The 27985-nt window shown below is 44.6% G+C and overlaps 2 protein-coding genes across 4 annotated transcripts in view; one reads left to right on the forward strand and one right to left on the reverse strand.

The window, feature by feature from the left end:
- Nucleotides 1-506: 506 nt before the first annotated feature.
- LOC107054382 (basic salivary proline-rich protein 2-like) lies at nt 507-27588 on the reverse strand. Its single transcript, XM_015293152.1, has 3 exons — nt 27317-27588; nt 20372-20475; nt 507-1705 (listed from the first exon to the last, which is right to left on the reverse strand). The coding sequence occupies exons 1-3, from the start codon at nt 27586-27588 to the stop codon at nt 507-509; spliced, it is 1575 nt and encodes a 524-aa protein (XP_015148638.1).
- Nucleotides 1006-27985, forward strand: part of ATP2B2 (ATPase plasma membrane Ca2+ transporting 2) — a 392203-nt gene continuing 365223 nt past the window's right edge. For all 3 annotated transcript variants that reach the window (XM_040646615.2, XM_040646622.2, XM_040646620.2), the window contains exon 1: nt 1006-1157. The gene's annotated coding sequence lies outside the window, so the exon portion shown is untranslated. The remainder of the gene's footprint in view (nt 1158-27985) is intronic.

Raw genomic sequence — 27985 nt, forward strand, 5'->3', positions numbered from 1 at the left:
TGGCTGTCCTACTTTTCCTCAGTCCTTTCTGAGATAAGTGTAAGGCTGGAATTTGAATGGTGTTGAAGCCAAGATAGGAATCGGAATACAATTAACGGTGTATCGGCTGTCCAGCAGCCCAGGCTGCACTGCACGGCTATTCACCAATAAAAAGGTGGAGGATTTCCAGCGTGCAGCTGTTGGTGATGGCTGTGAGTCCTTTGCAGCTGCTCCACCTCGCAGTACCTTTGTCTGCTCTCCCATGTATGCTCTATTTCAGCTCAGCCCTTGAGCTGTTTGGTAACTCCTGCGGTGGAAAGGCCATATAGCCCAGCAGAACTTATAGGAAGTGTAATCTGTGTAAAAATACATACCCCAGTTTTGTTAAAAGTCCACCTTTAATTACTCTGGAGGTGTCAAAGATGCGAGTCTGCTGAAGAGTTTTGAGGTCTACCTCGATTTCTGGCTGGAGTTGCAGTCCTTGGGTGTGCATACCGTGCCCTGCCTATACCTCACGCCGCCTTCCCTCAGTGCAGCGCTACCTGCGTCTCTGTGGCAGGTGCTGTGTCCCAGGGCCGGGTCCTTCCTTCGGCGTCGAGGCGAGGCCTGGGCCGCTCCGTGTCCTTCGGAGAGCACCGGCTGGGAGCTACGGGTACGAAGGGCACGGAACGGGGAGGGGGCCGCGTGCCGCTGCCACGTGCGCTGCAGCCCCTCTCGCTGAGGGGGGTCAGCGCCGCCCGCGCGGTGCCCCGATACTGCGGGGAGGCGAATCCCGGCGTCACGAGCTCAGCACGCCCGCTCTCCCGCTTTGGGCCGCGGGGGTTCCCGCTCCTCAGCTGGGGGCAGCGCCGCGCGCCCCCTGCAGCCGCGGCGGAGCCGGGAGCGTCGCCGGCCTCTCCCCGCTGAGGGGAGCCCCAGCCCTGCCGGGGAGGCTGCGCTCCGCCGGGGCCGGCACCTCGGCAGGGAGGGGAGAGGCGCTGCCCGCCCCCCCGGGGCTTCCCCGCTCGCCGCGGCCCCGCTAAGTCTGACGGAGCGCCGCCGCCCAGCGCAGCGCAGCGGCCAGGCGCAGGAGGGAGGCGCCGCGCGGCCCGGCTCCCCGCGTGCCGCCGCTCGGGGGACAGCGGCCGCCTCCGCGCTCCCGGCCGCTCCGCTCCTCGCCGCTCCTCTGGCCGCCTCAGGTAGGAGCGGGAGCGCGGCGCGGGGGTGGGCTGCGGGGAGCGGCGATCCCCGGAGGCCGCGTCCGCGCTGGGGTGACCTTGAGGCGCGGGGGACGGCGGGGCGCGAGACGCGGCTGAGGGATGCGCTCGGGCTGTGAACGGGGACGGCGGCTGCCGGGGCTCGCGCCGCCCCGCTCCCCGCGTCGGTAGGTCGGGAGAGGACGGCGGGCCCGGAGCGCCCAGGGGAAGGGGCTGCCGCTCGTCGCCCGGCGGGGTCGGGGAGGGGACGCCGTGCGGGTCGGGGGAGGCGGCTGCCTTCCCGCGGCCGCGGGGGACGCCGAGCTGCGGGGAGCAGCGGCCCCACGTCTCGCAGAGCTCCGGGACGGCGGGGCCGGGCTGCGCTTCTCTCCTTTTCGCGCGAGGTTGAGCTCGTGTCACGGGCAGCAGCGGCGGCAGCGCAGCCCCGCGGGCCGCCCGCAGCGGGGAGCAGCGCGGAGCAGCGCAACGCCGCCATCCGCCGCACCTCTGGCAGTCCCGGCGCTGGAGGGAAGCTCCCTCGTTCAGTGGAACTGTCAGAAAGTTTTCTCCTTTCCGTGCGTTTCTTGCTGATCGTTTTTGCTCGCGTTTACTTTTTTTTTTTTTCTTTCTTTTCCCCCTTCTTATTGTTGTGCTGTTTTATCACGTGGCAGCAGTATAACCTAATTCCGTGCCCATGCTTGCTTTTCTTTGGTGGTAGTGTGATGTTGGAGGAGCGCAGGCACCGAGATAAGGTGCTGGGAGGGGGACAAATGACAGCCAAGGCGCAGAGCGGGGCTTCACAGCTGCTGAGATGAAAGAAAATGTAAGTTTATAAACAGCGTGGAAGCGAAGCGCTGTAACAGCCCCCAGCGAGCGGCACAAGGTCTGTGAAGGAAGGTGCTGTTTGCTCAGCAGCCTCGAGGCGCAGCGGGGCTGGGCTGCTTGGAGCGCTGGGCTGTGGGCTCTGCCTGCGCGCCTCCCCTTAGCTGCGCTGTGCGCCCTGCAGTGCAGCCCGCGTCCCGCGCGTTTGTGGCTCTGAGCTGCGTTCGCCCCGTGCCTCGCTCGTAGGTCGGTGTGCTTTGCAGTGACATTGTGAACGAACGAGTTCCATCTTCGTGGTCAGCGTTACTACAAGCTCTGCCTGGCACAAATGGGCACGTACTGCCCGCGTAGTTTAGTGTCAGTATTAACAATTATACATCAAATGAAATTAATATTTGGTTTAGTTTTACAGTATCGATTACTGTTTTACTTCTGGTTCACATTCAGTATCATTAGCAGTGTTGGCTTTTGTTCGTGTTCAGTACCACGAACTCAGTTCCCAAGTTACTGAGTCCATACTACTGGATCCAAGTTTCCCTACCCAAACAACACCTTTTAACCATCCAGTTACCTGTTTCCTCGTTACGCTCAGTTGATTTTTATTGTTTTTGCAAGTTCTGTGGGGTAGTTAATAAATTGCATGCAGTTCCGTGGTGCTGTCACCTCACTGGGGTTCAGCGTGAGGAGGGCAGTGAAGAGAGCAAATGGACCATTACAGCACCCAGGGGTTTGCTCTGGTCCCGGTGTCTCTCAAGGTGCTGCAGGGTACCCACTCTGGCCTGGCACCCTGCTTCAGAATCATCAGGGAAACACCACTGAACCTGTGATTTGGAGGGCTGCAGTCTCCACCGTGTCCCATATCACGTACTGGGCACAGCGTGGCACCTCGGGTGGTGTTGGTTACCTGTTTGTAGGTAGCTGAGCTGGATGTGGTGTGTTTGGTTCCTTATGCTTCATTAGCTGAGAATAAAGTGCTGCAAATCAATTCGGTGGTGGGACTGGAAGGTGGGACTGTTTGCCTATTCATAATCCTCTGGGAGCTGGCTTAGTGTTTGTGTCAACAACAAAAAAGTGTTTTCTGGTTACTCGTTCATAACTTTAAACTATTTTAAGTATAGAAAGTAAGCTAAAAAGACTTCTTGGTATGCAAAAACATGCACTGTAGCTGCAGATAGTGCAGAATGATGAATGCAATCGGAGAAAAATATCTGCGTTGACCGTGAGGAAGAAGCAGAGAAATGAGACAAGAGGTAAATGATCTGGTGATAGTCTGGTGAGAGGTGATAGGGAGGGAGAGAATCAGACATGGGAAGAAAGTTCACATCTAAACAAAGCTGTGTGGCTGCTGAAGTCTTTTAAAATAAACACGTGAACGGAGCTCGGGCTCCCAATAAAGCTTACCATCGGAATGCGTGTCAGATAAACTCTGGAACCCTGCTTCAAAACAGAGCGAAGTACGAAAAGCCCACAGATTGCTTTAAAGGTAGGCTATTTCTTCTGTGAACAGAAGCGACATGCAAATGGTAAAGCAGTTCTGATTAGTTATTTAATACTGAAATACTTCAGACTTCCATTTTATAGTGGAAAAGAGTTGGTTACGCCTTACTGCACCTGATACAGTATATCCTACCCGATGTGTTAACTGTGATTTTTCTGTGTCACCCTGCATGCATCACTCGGAGCTGGTTTTTGGTGTAACGACGTATTTGGAACCACACATTGAGAATTCTTGGATATTTTGGAGCACATAAGTAAAATAGTTGGTGTGCTGCAGGGACGCCCTCCGCACACTGGAATGTAAACCTAGAAGGCTTTACGTGTTTCTTGGAGGCAGAAGCTGCTACGTGTTTAACATATACAATAACAAGTGTACTTGGGAAGGCTCCTTGCATCCCTTGGAGCCTGCAGGGAGATCCATCAGCTGTGCAGAGCTGGGGCTGCTCCCATCGCAGCACACAGGTGGGTGCCCTCAGCCCCAGCTGCCACTCTCTGTGTGCTCTTTGTGTTCCGCTGTTTCTCTCCTGTAGTCTGAAAGGCTCGCGGTGCCGGCAGGTTTTGTGGTCTTCCCATTGCTCCTATTTCTGAGCCATCTGTGCACACGACTGCTCAGCTCCTTGAAGCCTCTGTGTGCAGAGGGCTGAGTGTGCGTGGAGTTACTGAACAGGAAAGCAACAACAGTGCTATCATGTACTGCGGTCAGTACAGGAATCTTTGTTTCCACAGTGAATTTATTCATTGTATGGTGAAACGCCTTCAAAAAGTAATAGCGCTGGGGTTTTCAGACCCCAAAATGGTTTCTTTCATTGGTGCTTCTTGTGAAGGAGGTGTTTGTCCTGCCACTCGTCTCAGTCAGTTCTGCACATGGTGTGTGGTTATATGGAAAGCATCACGTGGGCTGGCAAATGGCTCAGGGAGGGGTTGAATTTGATTGCTGAAGCGGGGCAGGATTCAGAGCTGCAGGGCTGGAGGGGGTTTTCCTCTCCTGCCCGCCTCCCTCAGGTGTGTGTTTGTGCTTTGCACATCTCTGTGCAGCCCAGAAGAGTGAAGCTGGCTATATCCAGCATTACATTTCTACAATTAGCAATCATGAATTTGGTACTGTGTGAGGAATTACTTGTAGCCAAATTTACTTGTTAGCGTGCCTACAATAAGTTATCTTGAACTTCACTAAAAGTACGCCTAGTATAAAATCGTCTGGCAGGGATGAGGAGCATCTAAAGATACTGCAGTTACTATTGTCCACTCGATGCTGCATGTAACTTACTCGAAACTGCTTTAGGACTCAGGAGTTTTCTGATGAACAGCAGCTTTCTTTTGGTGGTTAATAGTGAGAACAACACACATGAGCAGGACATGCTTTGCCTGCGCGTTGCTTTACAGTGCAGGAGCCAGTGTCACCTTGAGGATATAGCTGCTGAACTTCTGTGTTGGCAAGCCTGCCCATGGCAGGGGTCGGAACTGGATGATCTTAAAAGTCCCTTCCAACCCAAACTGTTGTATGATGCTACAAAGATATGACTGCATTCAGCAGAATGTATCAAAGAGGTCTGTCCAGCATTTCAGTTTTTTATTGCAAGTGTTGTCTTGATATGTAAACCTTTTAGCAATACTTTTTGTTATTATTTAACGGGCTAATAATGAAAGAAGATTGCAATAATAGTGGACTTGTTTGGGGGGGGATGTTCTCTGTCACCTAAACTGGAAATTCCCAACTGGTTGGTGGGTTCCTGGAGAGTATTTGCAAAGATGTCTTAAAGGTTTTTAAGCTGGAGCTTTAAACGGGGAGATTGGTGATAATCAAGAGCAAAAATACGTCCTTTGCTATTGAGAGATTACTTAGCAATTTTATTGATAGCAACTGCTGAAGCTTATGATAAATTCGTTTTATTTCCCAACACGCTGGAGATTTCTGTTCTTTGCCATCTGAGTGGATTATTCCATGTGTTTTTGGGTGCTGGCAAACAGTCGCAGTAAAAGCAGAACATTGGCTTTGGCAATAAAGTTACACCAAAGAACTGCTCAGAGGCACTGTTGGGTGCGTGTACAGCTGTTCTGCTGCATCCAAGTTTTAGTCTGAAGTTCAAGTGCAGCTTTAATGCATTAGTATTATTCTTCAAGATCTACACATCATTTATAAGCGCTTTCCTGGCACGTGGCGTATTTAACATGTGAGAGAAATAGGACCAAGGAAACGTCTGGGAGGTTTGTTTCCTCCCAGGGATCATTACTGCTTTTTGTCTGGCCCAGCAGCATTCACTGCCTATTTTTGTCTCTGCTAACGCTTAATGCTTATATTGTCAATTTCTTTCTTTATTTTTTTGAGTTTCTTGAGAGAAGATCAGAAGGGCTGACTTCACGTGACATCCCTGCTCTGCTCCTGGCATGACATCAGACTCCTTCAATCTGTTCATCTGTGTACGCCTGGCTATAGTGTGGAATCACACAGAACTGGAGGGGTTGGTACGGAGCTCTGGAGCTCCTCCAGTCCAACCTGCATTCTTGCAGTGTGCTGTGTGAAATTGTATTCCCCTGATGGTGAATTTTAGGAATTGCTTTCAATTTGTGCCAGATTTTTAGAAGAAACTGCATCCTCATAGGCTGCAGTTTCGTACCAGTCCTTACTGTCCTATGGAAATAGCACATTGGGCAGGTACTGAAAGCCTTCTGGTAGCCAATATATGTTGTTGATTACTGCTTTTTCCTTCTTTGAAGGCTGGCTATCCTATAAAAGTAGAACTGTCACGACTTTGACATTTGGTTATTTCCTGGCACTCAGTCTTTTAGGTGCTTGGGTGATGACTTAGCTCGTATCCACATCTTCCTGGGTATAGCAGAGAGGCGGATTGGTTTGCAGTTCCTTGTCTCCTGCTCTCTTTGATGTTGCATGCTATTTTTGCCTCTTTGCAGTCCTTTGGGAACTTTACCCTTCTTTGGTGCATTATTGAATGGAATAGGTAATGTTTGGGGATGGCTTTGGGTAACTCCTGAAGTCCTCTGCAGGGAACTTTGTCAGGCCCTGTCAAACTGACTGTGTCTGGCTTTCCCCAGTATTTTTTAACCTGTTCTTTTTCCTTCATGTCTGTAGTCCCACATTCTTAGTAGAATCACTTTTGAATTATTTTTTATTCTACTTGATCCTTTAGACATTAAAAGAACATGAAGGAGGTACTGAATACTTCAGCTTTCTCTTAACCATCTGTTAACCATCTCTCCTTTCCCATTAAATCCCACAACCTTTGCTTACCTTTGTCTCCTTTCCCTTCTGCTGTATTAATAGATCCATCTTTGGTTGCCTTTCTGTGCCCCTCATTAGTTGTTGATCCTTTTGTGTGTTGGCTCATCTGGATCGTACCCTACTTGGTTGTGCCATTCTTTTCTACATGTTCTTTGTTAAACGCTCTTGTTTCACCTTTTGTACAATCTCTTCTGCTACTCAAAGCCCCTGAAGACTCTGGATGTAACAGCAAATCATCTCTTACAATGCTTCTTACATTTCCTCTGCATTGGGATAGTCTGATGCACTATTTTATACTGGTTTTGTTAATAACTGTCAGCTTTCCTGAACTCCTGGGTTCTAAGACCGTCTCTTCAGGAGATGTTACAGTGATTTGACGGAGTCTGCTGAAGTTGCTGCCCTGAATTTCACTTCTCTTTTTGTGCTTCCTTCACATCTTCCATGTAATACAATAGTGAACTCTCTCAACTTGTGACAGTGCTCACTGGAATTTCATTGCTGCCTTTAAGACCTCACTCAGTGCTTTCCTATTAATCAGAATAAAATGCAGCTGCAGCTTTGGTAACATCTTCCACATTGGTACCTTTATCTCGTTAGCCCAGCTCCACCTTGGTAAGGTAACGTGGTTCCTGCTCAGGGGAGCAGCCTGAAGAGATGAGAGAAGGGCCGTGCAGGTGATGGCTGGGGCACGGCATGGGGGGAGCAGGGCTGCCTGTGGAATCACTTGCTTCATTAGGGAATGCTTTCTTACTTCATACAAATTGCTTACTGTTGGGCTATTGTTTTGGATTAATAATTAAACTGCTACAGTATGTACTTACCCTGCGTGTTTCAAGGGTTAATTCATTACTATTTGTAAAGCTGCTGAGTATTTTGGATGGAAAGCACTATTGTAAGCGCAAAGCAATGCAAGATATTTTTGACAATGCTCAAGAAGAGTATTGAAGCCACTGAAATAAGGGTGAAGTGTGTTGGCTTCTGCGCATACCTAAACAGCCCAGATTCTTCCCTTTGTGAAAACACCACTTTTCTTGGTGTTCACCTTGTGGGCACTGTGCTGGGAGTGTATATCAGATAGAAGAACCTGCCCGCAACAGAAAACTCTTGCAGTTCCAACTTCTTGCTCGCAGGAGGAATATCCCACTTGTAAGCTTAGCACTAAGTTGTGCATTCTTGTCAAGAGACCGTTTCCAAGTTGCATTAATGTCTTGATTGTCCAATAAGTTACAGATAACACAACAGAAATATTTAAAGTGTTAAGGGCAGGATTTTTAAAACGAGGAGGAATGGAAGCCAAATGCAATTTGAAGTCCTGTTGGCTTGTCACTGAGGTTTGTGCATCCAGCATCAATTGGATGCTTTTGAAAATAGCACTCTAAATTGGTGGCTAATAGAGCTCTTCCCATTATAATGGTAAAAGCTGCTTGTAAGTCACCATTAATAATTCAGCTGAAGATTATTGGACTCTCATTCAGTAACTCCTGAAAAGGATGAGAAGTTTCTCTCATTGATTTCAGTGTCTTTGGGTTATGTTGCCGGGGGGCTCTGATGAAATAATGTGTTTGTGTGGAAGATTTTCCCCTTTCGGTGCATCTGGTGGCCGAGAATGAAAGTCTTAAGTTACAGGAGAGGCTGATGATGCAGTCATCTTTGGTGCCGTTTGCATACGGGTAGGTGGAGGGATGCGTAGGACCCCGTTCTGCTGAGCGCAGGAAGCACCGGGCGCAGTGCGTTGCTCTGCCAGCTCCCCTCCGCAAAGGCTGGGCGGTGGATCTGCATGGGAGAGGAGTGGCAGGTGGGCGAAGCAGGCGCTGTTGCTGCTGTGCGGTGTGGGCTCTGCGTCAGCCGTGCAGCTCCCCCGGCCCGCCTCCATCAGCACAGCCGCGTTGGATGCCGCAGCCTTCGCCGTTCGGCGGCAGCGAGGAGCTGGCTCTCATCCCTCCTGCTCTCTCTTTGTCTTCACTGTCTGCCCCTCCTCTGTCGTTTTCTCTCTCCCTCCATTCTCCAAAGATACCTAGATGAATCCTTTCCTCTTAAACCATTTGAACACCTGAATGAACTTAAATGCTATCGCTTTGAATGGAAATGTGCCTTTTATATCTCTTTCAAATGAGAAAAGTCAGTTTAAACCTACCAGTTTGATCAAAACGGATTTTCAGTCATCCCAGGAGCGCAGCGCTGTGTCCGGACAATCTGTGTATAAATACAAAAAATAGAAGCACCGTGTATGTATCTGTGAGGATGTACAGGCTGTAGAAGAACAGCAGTGGGTCACTGGCAGTTTTAGCAAAGCAAACGTGGTATTTAGAGATTCTTAGGGTGATGAGGAATTTTTGCTATCAATATCAGTGAGGAGAAATTGGTTAATCGAAGCAAATGTTTGTGAGAATGTGTTTGCTAAGCCTGAGAGATGAGCTGGTAGGTCCAGGTGCCTCTGCCGTGGAGAAAGGTTTTTCTGAATGGATACACTCAGACCCCGGTGCTGAACTGGAAGTAGTTTGGAAGTATTTGCCTTCTCACAACGCTACTCGTTGCTGTTTGCTGCCAGCCTCTCTGCAGCAGCAGTGGGTGCACAACACTGATGTCTTTTCAGGTTGAATGAAGCTCTGCTTTGGCCATGATCCTGCCCGTGGTTCCCTATGGCACAGTGCACTGCACACCGAGGGACACCTGGGCAAGTTGGATGGAAGCCTTGCAGGTGCACACAGTGTTGTTCAGTCCCTGTGTGAATGCCTCCTTGACTTTAGTGGGGGAAGCTTTTTCAACCTGTTGTTGTTCTATGCGACTTCAGTCCAATTTTTTCTTTCTTTTTTTGCACGTTCTTCTGTAAATGAGGCTTAAAAGTGATGAGATCAGTGAAGCTTATGATAACCACCCTGATTTTAAACCTATGACTTCTGGAATAAAATTGTATCCCTAAATGCTTTGGTTTACCAAGGGAAAGCATAGAGAAGGAAAAGCCATAGGAGGACTGTAAGTGTTGAACAATAAAACCAGAACAAAAAGCTTTCTATAAATAGTAAGATGGTCCCAGTTCAGCAAAGTACTTAAGCATATGCCTAAATCCTTCCTTGTTCAGCAAAGCACTTACATGTGCATTTGAATTCTGCTGAAATAAAGCATTAAATATCAGGCTTAAGTGCTTTGTTGAATTGGGGGCTGTATCTGTACAGACGGACCTGGGGAGAAAGATAGTTTTCTTCATGGGAAAATGGTATGCTGTAGTCGTTGTGGCATAATACCGTGTGTGAAATGCCTGGCACTGTGCACTGGCCGATTAACTTGGAGAACAAATGGACATTAAAGCCGTAGAGAGTCTTTGTGTTCCGATAGTTCAAATTTGTGTTCTTCTGTTATTGGCAAATTGGTCAGACTTGATGCTTCAACAGCTGCTTTTGTAATAGTAGGACCTGTATGAGCTATTAGAGTGAATTTCCTATTTCTTAGAGAAACGAATACAGTAATGGTTTTCCCTGGGGCAACAGTGAAGCAGTCAGTACTTGGGGATTTCAGATCGTGAGCGTCTCGATCCAGGAGCCCCAAGCAGCCCTCCTGTCAAGGAGTTTGCAAATACAGGTAGAGACCCTTTTGTACAAAGGCTTATTTTCTCAGAAAATATTTAGCCTCTCTTTTCCCACAATAAGATCTATTAAACGATTTTGGGTTTTCAAGGTATTCGTCTCTTCTGAAACTCTCCTGCTGGGAGGGGAAGTACTGGTACCTTTTTTTGGTCATCTTGTCCCTAAAGAGGCTTCACGTAATGTTAATACAGTGGTTGTGGTAGCTGGCTGGATTGATCAGAAGGCAGTATGTAAGAAGTGCATCTTAATCAGGTTAAAGTAATGAAAACACAACTCATCCTGCTTGTTTATCACATGGGCACGTACAGCTAACCTGATAGTGTTTGCATTTGTGGGAGCGTGCAGGTTATAGAACTTACATTTCCCCAGGGATGGAAACCTCTCTGTGTTGCTCCTTTGTCTGGGACTTGGAGAGACAGACCTGGCTTCTGGGAAACCTGGCCCAAGTCCTGCTTTGACGGACAGCACAGTGTTCAGATCCCAGATCACTCAAATTTAATCAAACCCAGGATTCCTGAAATGCATTTCAGTTTATTAGCTATGACAGTCACTGTGACAGCTAGGACTCTTTTTTTTTTTTTTTTTTGCCTTTCTAATGAAAATCTGGGGGAAGTAGGTAAGTAATGAGGATGTGGACTTTGATACAGTCTGTTATTTTCTCTGATATTATAGTTGAACAGAATTACTGAGATGATTTGCAGGACATTTGTGGCACGTGGGTTTAGAAGACCACTTTCAAAATGAATCTTTGAACTTCTGGGGCTCTTTAAAAATTAGTCTACGGAGTCCAAGTCCTTCCTAGTGCTAATTGCCTAGCACAGTGCTGAAGCACACATTTATTGCTTTGGTTACTTCACTGTTGTTCTGTTGAGCAAATCTGTAAGCCATTCTATGAATCTAGGGAAAAGGTTGGAAGGAACAATAGACATCATCTGGTTCCAAACCCCTCTTCTGTGGGCGGGGTTGCCACCCACTAAATTAGGCTGCCCAGGGTCCCATCCATCCTGTCCCTGAATGCCTCCAGGGATGGGGCATCCACAGATTCTCTGGGCAGCTATACCAGTGCCACATCACCCTCTGAGTAAAGAAATTCCACCGCATGTCTAATTTAAATCTCCTCTCTTTTAGTTTAAAGCCCTTTCCCCTTGTCCTATCACTATATGACCATGTAAAAAGTCAGTCTCCCTTCTGTTTGTAAGCACTTCTCAAGTACTGGAAGGTTGTAATGAGATCTCTCTGGAGCCTTCTCTTCTCCCAGCTAAATAAGCTCAACTCCCTCAGCCTGTCTTTATAGGAGAGGTGCTTCAGCCCTCTGAATATCTTTGTGGCCCTCTTCTGGCCTCAGTCCAACATTTCCACATCTTTCTTGTGCTGGTGGCCTTCTGGGCTGCAAGTGCATGCTGTTAGCTTGTGTCCACCTTTTTTCCACCAGGACGTTTTCCTCAGGGCTGCTCAGTGAGTTCTTCTCACATTCCAGGATTGCTGTAATCTTTGTGCAACACCTTGCACTTGGCTTTGCTGAATCTCATTAGGTTCACGTGGGTCCTTTTTTCAAGCCTGTCCAGGTCCCTCTGGATGGCATCTCTTCCTTCTGTTGTATCAACTGCACCACTCAGCTTGGCATGGTCAGCAGACTTGCTGAGGATACACTTGATCCCACTGTCTATGTCATTGATAAAGTTGATGAAGATCACTGGTCCCAAGACAAACCCCTGGGGGATACCACTAGTCACCAGCCTCCACCGAGACAGAGATCTGCTGACCACAATCCTCTGACTGTGACCATTCAAGCAATTCTTTATCTCCTGAATAGTCCACCCTTCAAAAGCCATCTCTCTCCAATGTGGAGATAAAGATGTAGTTGCAGGACTGTGTCAAAGGCCTTGCATAAGTCCAGGTAGATAACATCAGTTGCCCTTCCTTTGTCCACACAGTGCTGTCACTCCATCACAGAAGGCTATCAGATGGGTCAGGTACGATCTGCCCTTGGTGAAGCTGTGCTGGCTGTCCCAAATCACCTTCTCATCTTGCACATGCCTTCACATAGTTTCCAGGAGGATCTGATCCATGATATTCTCAGGCACAGAGTTGAGGCTCAATGGCCTGTAGGTCTCCATGTTTCTTTCTCCCTTTCTTAAAAATGGGAGTGATGTTTCCCTTTTTCCACTCACCAGGGATTTTGGTGATCTCGGTCTGACAACCAAGACTTTTCAAATACAGTGGAAAGTGGCTTGGCAGCCATGTGTGATCAGCTTCTGTGAGATCAGTTAGGTCACAGTTTTCTAATTGCACCATGGTTTCCCTTTCATTCTGCTTATTTCCTGTGCTGTGTGTTTGTCAAGGCACTACTGCTGGGCTGTTGGCCACATTACCGCCTTGGATGAGCCCTCCCAAATTCCTCTGGGAAAACTGAGGGTTTCCCCTGCTGCTTCCTGATGTGACAGTGTTCTCCAGCTCTTCTCTGTAACTCACAAGTATATCCTCTTCCCCCATCAACTCCAGTGTCAAGCTCTGGTCATCAGCCCGGCCAGCTTGCGGCCCCATATATTCTCTTATGTTCCTTTTGTTTTGTTTTGATATATGATAAACCCCAGTCATAAAAAGCACAGTGTAAGAATGGTTAATTCAAATATTATATGTTTGAGCTGATTAAAGAAATTCTAATCTGGATCTTTACATAGGAAGTTATAAAGCAGTTTCATAATTTAAACCAGATCAAGTCTATAAAGTTGTAATAAGCTCATGTAAATCTCCCCAGTGTAATAAAGTTGAAATATTTCAATCAAACAATTAAAAAGCCCTGTAAATATTTGAGTGAAAGTCTCTTGTTGCTTTACATTCTATTTGATTAGAGCGGATATAGCTTTGAAGAAGTGCCATTTTGATCTGATTCAAAAGGTCAGCTGTTGGGAATCGTGCTGAATGTCAGAATGCTCTTTTGCTCCATGTGCTGCATTTGGCACTCTGAGTTAGACAGAACAAGCCTAATCTGTTTTGGATTTCAGACTGTGTGAATGGCAGTTTCTGCAGTGGGGATCAAACTATCCATTAGAAACAGGGTAGACATAAGGAAATCAGTCTGCAGAATGATGTATCACTTCTTTATAATTAATGAATTTATAGTATGTGATGTAATTAAGTAGGTTGGTAGATAAGAAACTAATGAGCTGCTCTCCATGAGACGTGCAGATGGGTTAACTTCCAATAGGTTATTGCATTGGAAATAAGCTGACAGTGTTTGATGAAATGTACCTGTAATGAAGTGAGCCAGTTAGCAAAATGTAAGTTCCTATCAAGCTTCCTTTTCAAAACACTGAAATATTTTTAATGAAGCACTCAGGAATTGTGTTTTGTTAAGGTAGTGTGGCAAATAAGTTCTTGTACTATTTATTCCAATTATGGTGCCAGAGATACTTCAATCTTCCTTCCAGGAAAAGGAAGAATATTTTAAAGCTACATCTCAAGCACCATCGCTAAATTTGATCAGCCAAAAATCTTACAGGTCTTTATTTAAGAAAAAAACTTGAGGAACATGAATGGCCTTCTATACCTATTTGAAATTCCATTTTTCACCTGAGGTAGGATTTTGATATGCACCAGAGGGTATTGTGAATGAAATTGTCACGGGTGGAAACAACTGCACTGTACACTAAACTCGTAAGGAGGAGAAAGGTGTATATTGATGTAATGTAGTGATTAACAGTGACTTAACTAAATTTAAGATGTGTGGATATGCTTGATCGCTTACTGTGTAGAGGGTAGGGTTAAAAACACATGTAGGTGAGGCCTTCCTGTTGAGTCTGGTGGGGCTAAGTGGACCTCCTTGCTTTCTAAACTCCATGAAGCATGGAGGTAAGCAGCCTGGGTGCAGCTGGATCCACCCCAGTCTCAACCTTGGTCAACAGTTTATGCCAAGGGATCATATGTACACAATCGTTCTAAGATATAATCTTAGCAAAACTAACAAAGCTTACAGTCAGTCAAAGATGTGATCTTAGCAAAGCTAAGAAAGCCTAAAACAAACTAGTAGTCACTTACTGGGGATCTGTACAGGATCAGCACATTGCTTTAACATCAAGGCACAAGGGATTTCTGCACAGGTGTGACCTCAAGCAGCATCTTCATTCAAGGGGAGATCATATTACAGCCCACTACCATACATGAGGGGGCTCTTGGGCTGCCTGCTATTGATGGGATAAGATGATAACTCATTGTCAAACTTTGTATTTAGGCACCTGCTCAGTCAGCCCTCAGCTGTTGGACCAGGTGGCTGCTACCAGTTCTTCCAGCCCTTTGGTCTGAGACACATCTGTGGCTGTTTATCTGCCTTAGAGAGCGTGTTATCAGTACTGTTGGTCTGCCTGTGCAAGGCCAGGCCCAAGGTGGAAGTTAGGGGTATAAGAGGAGGGAGGGGAGCACACCCTTACATCAATCAAGCACAATCATGGTTATTAAATATTTTTATTGATTAAATAAAAGAAAAAGTGGAGGGGAGGCATGAACAGTCATTCCTTCCTGTTGCGTTCCTTCTGTGCACTTCTTTGCAGAAAGCTTTCAGTAGATATTAACCTAAGCAGGCCTTCATCAGCTGGATATGTTCTCCTCTCTCTCTTCCTCTGGAGAAACCGAAATCAAACTGCCTTGTGCTGCAGTAGTGAGTGGAGTGATCAACTTGCAGACGCAGTGGTGAGCTGGAAGCTTGGTTAGAGGTTTCCCCTTTGCCCCAGTACAGTTCCGTGGCTTTTCCCTAGATACTTCCTTTCTGTTTGAGATGAATGGCAAGTGAACATGAGAGTAAAAGTGTCTGTCAACGTAGAGCAATTCTACTTTTTATTCCAAATACTTCAGGAAGGTGCAAGGCAGGTTTCCTTCAGCTACATTCATGTGTCAGCTGCTGTGCGGCTGTGATGGTCTCATGCTTTAACAGGATGGTATTGATATCTTATCACATTCACTTTTCTAATTCTTAGACAACAGGATCATATGCAATGTCAGGTACAGTAATAAGAGACAGAATATCTTTGCCCTTACAAATTCTGTGTATCTTAAACGTTTCTGTTTGTTTTAATTCTGTCTTTTTCAGAGTGCTGAAGGGGGTTAGTAAGGACTTGAAGTTTGTCTCAGATTAGTCCAGCTGCGTAAGCTTGCTGTATTCAGCAATTTTACTGATATGAATAGCTGTTTGAGATCATTATAAGGTAAATGCTTCTGTTTAAATAAAACATGCATTAAGAAATATACTTCAGAAGATGCTTCTTATGTTTAGCATCTCAGCCTAGGAATTGAACCAGTATCTTCTGCAAAGTGCTCCTTGTCTATAAATATTTGTGAAAGCCTGCTCAGCTATAAATAGGAAGGAGGGCTACAGGCTGAAGATGCAATCTCAGAAGATGCCAGTTTCAGTGAGGAGGGTGCTAGAACTCCGTAGCAGTGGGGCACCACAGGGGTATGCTTTTTATAGATGAGTACTTGGCTGTGATGATGCAGGCGGAATACCGAATTAATTAATTTAATTTGCTGTTCTCTGGCACAGGTTTTTCTATGCATCATCTTCATGATATGTGATAGTTTCCTTACAAGTTGCAGTTCTTGGGATCAGATAATACTGCAGCATGACCTTAGATCTCTTTAACTGTCCTTAAAAGAAAAGTCCCTTACAATTGTGCAGAAAATAAAATAGAAAATGACTCAAATGTTGCTTTGGAAATAAACAAAAACCTCAGGTTTTCTTTTGCTGATATCCTTATTTATGGAGAGGGTGGCCTGATTCATTTTTTGTCCTCAATTATTGGTGGTAATGTCCAGAAGATAATTCTGGGGCTGCTTTTGAAGCCAGCCTTTGGCTACAGTAGTCAGCATTAATGCAGTGTATAACGTTCCCCTTTCAGTGTTCAATTGAGAGTGTAAAATAGCATTTAAACTCACTGGGGTAGAAGTGCCTATAAAATGGAGTATCTAGTTGCCAGCAGGTTAAAATCTATGGACACAGAATCTAATGAATTTGAGAAAACTGTCTGCAAATGAAGAAATGACATAATAAGTTTAAGCCTTGATATGCTCCATAGTGTCTTCTTGCTCAGACAGATTATGGAAATGAAGTAGTAGCAGTCAGCCTTAATTTTTTTTTTAAGGACTCTTTCCTTCTGGAATTAAATGAAAGATCTGTTAGATAAACTCAAAGGTAGCGTGAATAGGGCATTCTTGTCAACTGTGTTATACTGAATTCCATCGTTACTGTGAGTGAAAACTGGTGTTAGAATAAATCCTCCAAATACTAATTCAAATTTAATGAGTCACCTTTTGCCGCTAGACTAATTAAAATATAAATTTGATATATGCAAAAACTTTTAGGGACTCGTGAGGTTATAAAAGTAGGCAGTCATGGGTGGGGGTGTTCCCTAATCTCTGTGCAGACTCACGAGCAACAGAGATGCTGTATCTCAGATAGGTACTGAGTGCAGTGGTGCTGACTGGTGTGCACATGCCCCAGAACAGGCCACCTGTCTCTACAGACAGCGGAGTGCTGTGTGTTGTGTGAGGTTTTGCCATAAAAAAAATAATCAGGTCTCATGACTGTGTGTAGTGGATGAAAGCATAAGTAAGTTATATTCCCAGGGCTCTTCTGTAAGAACGCAGAGTTACTCTCAGAGGGGAAAAAGTGTTTTGTGACTGTATTTCTCATAGCCCGGCTTGACTTCCCTGTCTAGCCATACTGAAAACTGGAAGAAAGTTAGCATTTGGAAAGTTGGGGTTGAATAGAGTGCAGGAGCAGGTGGTACTGTGACCAAAGGCAATTGGGCCTGGGCAAGCAGAGGAAACACCTTGTCTACAAGGTACTTTATGGTATAAATTAGGACAGATGAGTGTGTTCTCATCATAGGCTGCAGGCTAACTTGTAGCTGTGTTTCAATCAGCTGGATTTATTTGGTCCTGGGATTTTTGCTCCCCCTTTATCTGCTTTGCATTTCTTTCCTGAGGGCTCAGTGGTTTACTTCAGTAGAAGTTTTGCTAATCCGATAGCTTATGAACTTTCTCACAAGGCAATCGATGGACAAACAGAAGCTGAGTATACAGGATGAGATAAAAATTCACCATCATGAACATTTTCTGCAGTAGAGAACTTGAAATTAATGTGGATAAATATGATCGTTTACTGATAATTAGTGCCTAAGATATATAATTGGCAGAACAATAATCTGAAAATAGATACTGTTACCAAGGGCAATAATACTGTTAAACAGAGCCATTAATAGCATGTGTCAAAACTGTTTTAATTTAAGTTGTCCATTAGGAAACATCAGTATGTTATCCCTCTTTTGCCTTCCCTACTGATGATGTGACACTTTGTCGTTCCTATATAGAAGCAGAGAAAGAACAGTTTAAGAATAGTAGGGTAGAAATATAGCAAAGCATAGCATTCAGCAGAGGGCGAATGCACTTCTATGCTCTTAAATAATAAAAAAATATATAAATTGTCTATGCATCTTAGTTCTAGGGGTAATTTAATCTCTGAAAGAGAGAACTCTGAGTTAAGAATGCAATCTGACTGATTTGATCAGCATTACCCAGCTGGGAGATAGAGAACCACACGTCTCAGGTGGCAATCTGTAGTCTTTCTTAACATGTCTGAAGGCATTCCTTTCAATTTCTGCTTTTCAGTAGGCATTAAGTGCTTCTCATTTTCAGTTACATTTCTCTTTATTTAGCTGTTTTGAAAGATAAGCTATAAGCATTTATAAATTGTAATTACAGAGACATTTCATTGCTGTATAAATAAAAGCTTTTGAACACAGACACAAGAATTCTCCATGGAGTCAGTTTATTGTGTGCATTAACTATAAAATTAATTTTCTGCTGAGTAATTGTAACTGGCTCAAAAGTGCAACCCATACAGACTTAGCAAAGCTCCGAAGATTGTGAGAAACCCGGTGATGAGTTTTAGCAAAAATGGAGCTCTAATGTTGTTTATGACTGCTCTTAGTCACAGTGCTAATCCCACATCAGTGCTCCCCAGTGCTGCACAGTGTGATGATGGAGAGCGGAAACGGCGCATCTTAAAGTAAGCGGTATGAATGAGAGGAGTTGTCACTTATACAAGCAGAGGAGAAGCTTTATGAATACATCCGCACAAAGCAAAAGCTTTATGCATTGTCAAGCGTTGGTCCTGTGCAGCAATAAAGTTGCTTCTGGTAAGTTCTTTGTGACACCAGGCCGAGTATCGTTAGGAATATCAGTGATCACATCTAGGAAAAAGCTGACTCACCTGAGTGGCAGTGAGGAGCTATGGCTGTAGAACACACTTTGTCAGGAAGTAGCCTTCATCCGAGAGCCATTCTCCTTGAGAGGTCTGCCTTTGAGTGAGCCCAGGGTGGGATGGACCCTGGGTCACCCCATCACCACGTGCTCCATGTTCAGGCTGTGACATAACAGTTCCACTACACCAAGATAGGGCTGTACTGTTTGGAGAGCCTGCAATAATTGCTGACATTTCACACGTGAAAGATTTAGGAAAACCTAAAAAGTGATGCATGTCCGTCTCAAATGATTTTTCTGTACTCGTGATTTGGCAGATCTGATTTGTGTGCATACATGATACCATTTAATTACAGCTCTGGGTAAATGGTGAACGTGTGCACATATGTAAGCACACATGTGCTGTTCTCAGTATCATTTAATTACCTCCCAGAGCAAACAGTCTTTCTGCTTTCCATATCCTGGGACGCAAAAGGAATGTTTTCTCCTTTTTTTGTTTCAGGGGCAGAAGGCCAAGTGTTCCTCTGAGAGGTGTCTGCTCACATCTGACCCTGAGTAGAACACAGACATAGTAGAACTGACTGCAAAAATTAGAGCTCCTTTACGATTGCTCAACAGTTCAGTATCTTACATTGTACGAGATCGTTGTGTGTGTTTTTCTTGCATCGTGCTGAAGTACCGAATATATACATATGTAGTGTGATGGTTACAAATTAGATATGGCCCAGATGCTTTTATCCCTAAATAATTAGAGGAAATGCACTGCATCTTTATTCTTTGGACGTGGACATCCATGTATGTATACCCAGATGTCTGTTTTTCTTATTTAAGTTCTTAAGTATATGCTTACAGTATTTTAACAGTAAAAATAAAGATCAGCTGGCTCTTAGGAACTGAAATCAGCAGATTTGGCTGCGCAGAATAATTAAGAGTATTTTTTACCTAATGATGTGGGATTTTGTTGTTGTTTAGACTCATTCATATATTTAATTCAGTTCTAAATGAATTGATACGAATGAAGCTGATATCAATTGGTACAAAGGCTGAATTTCACTCCAGTTTCAAAAGAGGCTTATGGCAGGCCTGTCTGTTTTCCAGTTCCTAAGGCATTATTTTTTAACTTACTTATTTTCATTGATACTTAACTTAAGCTTAGTTGGACAACGCGTCTACAATTGGTTGCACAAAATGAGACTTGATCATATTTCCAAAATATTCTACCAGAGAGTGGTGACTGACCTCAGACCTGAATGTTTTGCTGTCTTTGATATCAGCTCCCCAGGAGGCAGAGAAAAACAAGCTGATAGCTCAATGGCTTACTAACAGGCTGTCATTATTTTATTTGTATCTATCTATCTGCTCGCAGCCGGGCTGCTGATTCAGCTTCAGCTGAATGTTGTTTGGACTACTCAAGTGAGTTAAGAGACCGCAGTCAGTTTACCATTAGATAGATGTTTAAAGCAGAAAACTAAAAATAAAACGTAAACGTGATCGCTAATTGGCGTCCTGTTGGTTGGCTCAGCAAGGCACTGCTGACACAAGAATAATATTTATGCAGTGCTTGGGTACCTCTGTAATAAAAATGAATACTAACTGAATTGCTTTTGCATCCTTGGAAGTGGCCCTCTGTGTGTGTGACAGCTGCCCTCTGCGCTGTGCTTCTCCTGTAAGCGAGTGGGAGACTTCAGACTGCATCCGGACCCTTTTATCCTCACTGAAATATTGGTTATTTTCAGCATTCTGAACGAAGTACAAAGGTAAATTGTTAGGGAAGGGAGGAGACTGCCAGAGAAGACCTCAGAAGAAGTTATGCAAAGCAAACTTACCGCTCTTGTGGTTATTTTTACATTTCTTTTTGAACTGTTTCCCCGGGCCTTGCTTTTTCTCTAGACCCTGTAAGAGCTTAGTGAAAGGCTTCTGCTGATAGCATCTAAAAGAGGGAATCAATCACCCAGATATCCCTGGAAGCAGCTGTGAAGCCTTCCTATCTCGCCCCTCTCAGCTTAAAAACGGAACTTCCAATTTTGTGTTGGAGAAGGTGAACACACCTGACTGACAGACATCTCCTGCCTGTGCCCACCAGTGGAGGTAGCGGCTGGTGGCACGTGTCCATGGCACGTGGGTGCTGTAGGAGTTGGGCTTTGTTGCCCAGCTCTGAGGAGCACGCCTGCATTCCACACTGAACTAAAACCGCTGTGAGTTATTTCTGAGCTAATGCTGGTGAATTTTGTTTTCTTTCATTTTCTTCGTGGCTGAACTAAGTATTTTGCAAGAAACAAAACCAGAATCGAGCTGAAACAATAATTACTGAGTTGCTGGCAAAACAATGCGTGAGGCTTTGCTTTTCAGACTAAAATATTTGCCAGCTCAATTAAAAGTAAATGTTTCCCAGATTTCATAATTCACCTAATTTAAAGGAAATTAAAACATTATAAAAATATTTTAACATGAAACGTTCAATTGACCAAAGAGAAATATTTCACTTTGATTTCAAAATGAGATATTTTATATTCTGGACCGTTTGTTCTGACTTTTTTTTTTCCCCAGTTCAGCCTCTTGGTCAAATTCGACTTCAAATACTACTCAGTTTTTGTCCTGACCTCGTTCCTGCCCTGCTGCTCTCCCTCGCTATGCCCAGGACGCACTCAGTTTTTCCTGCAGCTTCCTGGCTGTGTTATTACCGATCCCACTGACTTCTGCAAAATGTTCCTCTGCTGCCCGAGTGTCATTTGGAGCAATGACATGAGGTTTTCAGCCGTCTGCAGCTTGACTGACTGCGCAAGAAAATCAGGCCGTGTGCCTCAGCCTGTCTGCACGATAAGAAATGTGGGCAGCCCCCTCAGTAACTGCTCAGAGTTGGAGGATCTGACTTCTCTGTACTCTTTTGTTCACATTCTAATTCTCAAGATGGATTAAAAATCTGAAAATCTGAAGCATGTATTATTTTTAGGCTCATCAAGAAACGCACCCATACATAATTCAGAACAGAGTGGAACCCTGCTCAATGCCAGTAGCTTTTATCTAAGGTAAATGCAGCTATTTCCTCATCCAGGGCATGTCCCCCTATCCGATTGTTACAGTAGCTCTGTGTGCTACATATAATGTGTGTGTCCTAAACGCAATGTATGTGCTTTTGTCTGGTAAGTAATGTAAAAGCTTTTTTTTTTTTAATATTAGTTTGTTTCACGGTGCAAAACGCTGCTATCACAGAGATGGACCAAAATTGTTTAACTTCATGAAAAAAAAAAAAACCCATAATGAAGAACTGCTGAAATTAAGTTTCAAGACAGAATTTGACAGTGCAAAGGATGAGAAAAGGTGCAGTGCGGAGCTGCTGGTGATGGGCCGGGTACATCAGCAGCTGTGTTGCTCAGTGGCATGTCGTGTCATTTGCTGTGAGGACTTATGTGTGTCTGCTAATCATCCTGGTCTTAAATGCAGTCTCTCTGCTTTGATCTCCTGGTGCTCCTGCAGCCCTGCCTTGTGGAGCTGCGAGGCTTTTCATGGGCCAAATATGAGTTGTCCAAAAATCCAGAGAAAACGTCTGCCTACAAATTATTTGCATATTCTTTTGGGCATACTCCTGGCTCGGGCTTGGCGTTTCTCTTTGTTCTCCGTTCAAGCCCTGTGCCAAGCAGTCAGCTCGCTGCGGCACTTTGCCTCTCTCTTCTGGAGAAGAATCACCGGTGTAAATCACTGAAATGGCACTGCTGACTGCCACGGTCTGCTCCCATAGCTGGAACTCTATCAGGGATTCGTCTTTGGGTCTGCTCAAGGTCTCCAAATATGAAAGAAAGGAGTAAGAGTTTGAATGACACAAAGAAAGTTCTGCTGTGGATCCCTAATGCTGCATAAAGTCCACTGACTGCCTGTTGTAGATGATCAACATTGTCTATTGTGTTTATTTTTTAATCTGGTTATCCAATTAACTTTTCCTTTGCATCACTGGGAGGCAAAGCACAGAGCTTTGCTGGTATGCCCAGCCCCTGCTGGTAGCTTTTGCCAGTGTTGAAAAAGGAAAGGATTTTTTACTCCCTTGGATATTTTGCAAGTTGAGGCTCTCCCCAGAAGAACAGCAAGGCATAACAAACTTGCCTGGAAGACTGAATTACAATTTTCTCCAGTATTTTTTTTTTTTCATATACCACAAAGCCTAATGAGGAAGAATGAATGCCATCTCTCCCTGTCAGTAACCCACAGAAGTTTTGATAAAATGCCTGTATGATTGCCTGTGGGATGGGAGGTAATGACAAACTCAGAGGACGGGGCAGCTGTGTTGCCGTAAAGAAGCACAGATTCTGTAATTTTCACAGATCTGTGGTCAAACAGTGAAAAGGGTCATTGTCATAACCTGACCCAGCTGGGCGCTGGGTAGTGCCTGCAGGAGCCACACGGTCACATTAGCTCTAGTAAATGCTAATACACCTCTTTTATAAGCGTTTGAAATAACCCTCTGATGTGCCAAATGTTTAGAGCTAAGCCATCTCCAAAACAGAGCACCTATGGGACGGGTTTAAAGACTTGAATTTTCTATAAGAGGTATAAGAGGTATAGCCAATGTCCTTTAGTTATTCTTCAAAGGTTTAAAAAGGTGTAAATGTATTTCTCCGTATTTCTCTGCTGACTGAAAAGAATCCAGACTTTCACTGCCAATGAAGGAGTGCGGGGAACTGAATCTGAGGCAAACAAAAATGTTTTGGTGAAATAGGATTAGTTCTTAAATCTCAAAAATCTTGTGGAGTCATGCAAAACAGAAAAGAGAGGTTTAGCCTGCATAGAAACGGAATCACATGAGTGCAATATCATTCGGACTTTCACTCATGTGACGTTTGGTTGTTGTTGGAGACAAATCTGTAAGAAGTGCAGTAGTTTTTGTAGACAAGGAGCTCAGTTTGCCTGGCCCTTTGCAGTATATGAGACAGCTATTGCAAAGGGAGCAGAGTGGGAGCATGGCAAATGCTCTTCTAATACAGCTGTCTGCAGTACAGGTCGTTGTAAGAAAGTGACAGGGCATGGGCAGAGTTGTGAAGACCTCGTGTGGTGAAGATGCAGTTAAAAAAGGCAGGTCCTGGGGCTGCTGGCTGCAGAGAATGATACTGCACAGTCCCTTCCTTCATTTTCTTGTGGACCTCTTTTGAATAATTGTCCATCCCCGCGGTGTGCATGGAGCCTTAATGGCCATCAGCAGCTGCAGAGCGCTTTGTGTTTATGACGCTCTGCACAGAAAACACGACGTGTACAGTGTGCTTCCTGGGGCTCCGTTCCTCTCAATTGCTTGGTTCTCAGAATCACTGCTGTTTGCGTTTGGGCTGCAGCAGTGTTTTGCATTTGTCGGTTGCTTGTTAGCATCTTTAAAAACCTGGGGGTAGTCTAGAATGAAGTTTACTGCTTCAGCTTGTTGAAAGGTGGCACAAAATAAAATGTTCTGTTTCCTGGGGGAATGCTGCATCTCCAAATTCCTCAACGCGGGGACAGAGACTGTGAGTTCTGTTGGAACTGGACTAGAAAGTAGTAGAAGTCTGGTGAATTCAAGCAGCAAATCCCCCACAACAAGACCCCTGTAGGAGGAAATTCTCCCAGCGCTGCCCCCACTGCCTCTTAGCTGAGCTTTGTGGCACTTCTTGAAGGCACTCATATCACGTACGGGCTCGGAGAGCTGGTGAAGGATGGGGTCAGTGCTCCAGGGGTCAGAGCAAGCGTTTCATTCCCTTGGTGCTTCTTTACACGTGAACTTTTCCAGCATAACCTGGCCACCTACACTGCAGGGGTTGTGGTGTGGGGGATGTGTGCTGTGACTCATCCACCTCTTCAGCACCATTTTAAGAAGATACTTCTACAGGAATTGATTGCAGTACTTAGGTCTTCAACATGTGGCATTTGTAGGTCCCGCAGTGCATGTTCATCCCTTCGATGACTTGCTGCTGTAATTAGGGGACAGCTGAGCTCTGCTAGCTGTATTTTGCTCTTCTTGAGGTCCTAGCTCCAAGTGCAAGTGGCTTGAGAGTGTTCTGATCAAAACATGTCTTGGATTCATAAGGCACAGGAAAAATGCGGAGGAAAAAAAAGTAACATTTGAAACTCATTTTAAATTTCCACATGGAAATTGTAATTAAGGAGAGTCTGTTTATAGATTGCTGTGCTTGTCTTTTGCAATTAAAATTTGGTTTCTTAGAATTAATGGATTTGAAACCATTCTTCCAGACAACCCTTCCTGAACCCAAGAAAAATGTAAACCTTCTTTAAGTGCGCTGTCATGCAAGCCAAATTAATGTGATAGCCCCAAGAAGAAAAATGGTAATACCAGCCCCATGTTTGCAAACACTTCTGAGGACACTTGCACAAGAGCTTGTCCTCTTTCTGGGATGAGTCATAATGATTCCTGTCCTTTGCCTGTTAGGTTGTACTTGGCTTTGCAGTCCACTGCCAATTTCACAGAAGTGTGCAATAATAAAAACACTCCTTTTGTGCCTTTTCCTCCACCCAGATGCATCCTCCATCCCAGTTCTTTCAAACTACCCAGGATTCAGCGTGGGTACCTTTCACCCACGTGCATTAACCTGGAAGGAACATCACTCTGATGGGAATGTGATTTTTTCGTGCTGCACTGTATCGTATTGTGGGCAATACTGGTGGCAGATGGACATTTGGACTAGATGATCCTAGAGGTCTTTTGCAACCTTTATGATTCTCTGATTCTTGCAGTTTTCAAGTTGTTATTAACAATTTCTGTTGCCTATTGCCTTACCTTTACCTTCGATGCAAAGGTAACAACATCTGGCTCAGAGTGGACAGCAGGGACTGTCTTCTGAAACATTCTTTCAGTGGGATTCCTACCTGAGGCAATGATGGTTAATGGTCTTCTCAAATCCAAGCTTGCTTATGGGCAGCTTTGAATGCAGCCCAGGTAATGAACTTAACGTCGCCTGATAACTTTTGTTTTGGTGACATAATTTTTGGGGGTCAAATCTGCTTTTTAAGAGAGTTTTGTTTTCTTTTTTCAGTAGAAATAGAACACAAATACAGAATAGAATACAAGGTAGATGTAGGCAGTCTGGCTAAAAGGAGGGCATGTATTTTCTGTGGTTAATAATTCTTACAGAAAAATATGGAAACTTCAAGGAAATCAGTGTTGCGTTGTTAAATTGATGCTTTATTTGAATGAAGTGTTGACATTCACTTGGTGACTCTGCCATGAACATTTTTTCTTTGACTGGCTTCTAAAGGTGGGAAAGGTTTATTTGCATTGATCCCATAGAATGGACCTCAGGCTATGTGCCATCAGCTTTGAGTTTGGTAACATTTACTTAGATGGATTTCACATGATTGATAGGAAACGTTTTCGTATCTTATGAACAGTGAATCTTTTTTTAATCTTTCTAGTAAGAACGCATAGGGCTGTAATATTTCTTAATAGTGACAGCCAGGAGCTCCACTTAAAATGCCAATTTTATTTTTATTTATTTTAGGTTTTCTTAGTGATGAGGTAGCCTCAGATTTCAAGCACACGTTGTCCAGTACCTATCGCTTGCAATGGAAAATGCTAAGAAAAGGAGTGGTAATGAAGACATTGTAAGATCATGTTTTTTGCTCTGAGTTGCACAGCAAATTGAAATGAAACATGACCAGTGATATGAGCAGAGGGGAAGAAATCTTCAGCAGGTGCTGAAGCAGAGAGTAGCCCTTGCCTGCTGACTATTTGAGTATGTTTCCCTACAGTAGTAGTTTTATCTGTTTCGGTCAAGAAACTAGCCCAGGGTGGTTTTGAGACCTACCAGGGTAATAATTGGTAAGAACATAGAAAAACATTTTGTTTTATACAGGGTTTTTTGGGCTATCAATTACCAGCAACGTAAGAAAACTGACATAGTTTGGGCCAGGATGTGTACTTCATGGCACTGTGCTCAGTTCACTGACACACGACCAAGAGTTATTCGTAGCTGGCTTCTGAGGCAAGTAAGTGCCATGAAAAATGAAATCGGTCCAAAATTATTCAAATTAAAATGATACAAAGAAAGAGTGGGATTTTTTTTTTTCTTTCGCTGAGTGATCCAGAACAGGTGACAAGACTTATTTTTGCTTGTTAGAGATTTAAATCAATTACAGCTCACATGAATTTGGTCAGAATTTCACCCAGACTACACTTTTCTTTTCCTCTTTGTTCCTTGTTTCTCCATTTTTCAGTGTTTTTTGGTCGAGTCCTGGTATTAAAAATATACTGGCAGTCAGTGAGGACCCAACCTGGTGGGTTATAGACCACAGGCATTGCAGCTGCAGGAGTTTACCAGAATATTATTTACAGTAAAAGCAAACTAGAATTTGTAGATAATAGTAAGTGTTTGAAAAGAGCTGACAAAATGTCAAGAATTTTGAATATTCTTGTATAAAACCAGAGAGTTTTATACCAGTTGGAGAATATGGAAGAAAGGTGTCTTGAGGATGCTGTGGTCTATTTTGCAAGGAGTGGGATGAACAGCAGTGAGGTGGTAGGTGGGTGGAATTGCTGCATGTCCTGGTGCTTAGCTCTTTGGTGTTGCTTTGCTGTAGTCATCACAGCTGTCATGAGATCCTGACAAACTGAATGTGAGTGCTTTCACTGAGTAGTCTGGAAGTATACTTGGAGGGAGGACGCATTCATCAGGTGACTGCTGCTCCCTAACGTTGGCATCACTGTCTTGATGCAATTACTTTGGTTTAAAGAGCCTTGAGTGATTTAAGCCACAGGGCCAGGATGAAGACTTGTTTTCAGCTGGCAATGCTGTGAGGACCATCACCTTATAGTAGGAGAAAGCCATGCTGAGATCAAATGGCCTGTGGCACGTTCTTGCAGCACCAGTCTGGAGCCAGTGATATTGTCCATCAGGATGGTCAGCGTGGTGCTGACCAGGACGTTGCCCAGCAAGAAGGAGCACAGCAGGTAGTTGCCCAGATGGTGCACAGGCTCATTGCGCTTGACGTAGTTCTCCTCATCACTGCTGCAGTTCTGCACAATGCACAGCTTTATGGGGTCCAGTGCCATCAGGCCAAGGTTGAGGCCACTCAACATGCTTGAGAGGCATGACCTGCAGCTTCACCCATGTCTTCTCTCTCACCCAGAGTGCTCATGAAGATGTTGTCCGTGTCCTCCAGCCACAGGCCAGTGATCACCATCTCCTCTGCCAAGGTGGTGGGCAGCACGGTGGTGGTGGGTCAAGCTGCAGGCACAGGTTCCTGTGGGACCCAACAGTGTTGTGTGTGAGTGGGAAGGCAGAACTAAATAGAAATTCACGTTTAGCCCTAAAAAAAGGTAGAGCAATTTTTAACTCACAAAGGAATGCAGTCAAGTGAAACACTTCTTTACAAGTTGTTTTCTTAGGGTGGTATGGTAGAGTGAAACAAAAAGAGAAAAGATAAGATGTTCTTGTAAAATAAAACCTGAGAAGAATTGGTTAAACAAACTTACC

Source organism: Gallus gallus, chromosome 12, assembly GCF_016699485.2.
Source record: "Gallus gallus isolate bGalGal1 chromosome 12, bGalGal1.mat.broiler.GRCg7b, whole genome shotgun sequence".
Classification (NCBI taxonomy): Eukaryota; Metazoa; Chordata; class Aves; order Galliformes; family Phasianidae; genus Gallus; species Gallus gallus.

Coding starts and splice junctions, on each gene's coding strand:
- LOC107054382 (XM_015293152.1), bottom strand. CDS start 27,588: ATGTTGAGTGGCCTCAACCTTGGCCTGATGGCACTGGACCCCATAAAG. Junction 20,476..27,316: donor TGGCTTTCTCCTACTATAAG/GTGATGGTCCTC, acceptor TCCCTCTTTTAG/ATGCTATCAGCAGAAGCCTT. Junction 1,706..20,371: donor TAAAAATAACCACAAGAGCG/GTAAGTTTGCTT, acceptor ACTTTCTGACAG/TTCCACTGAACGAGGGAGCT.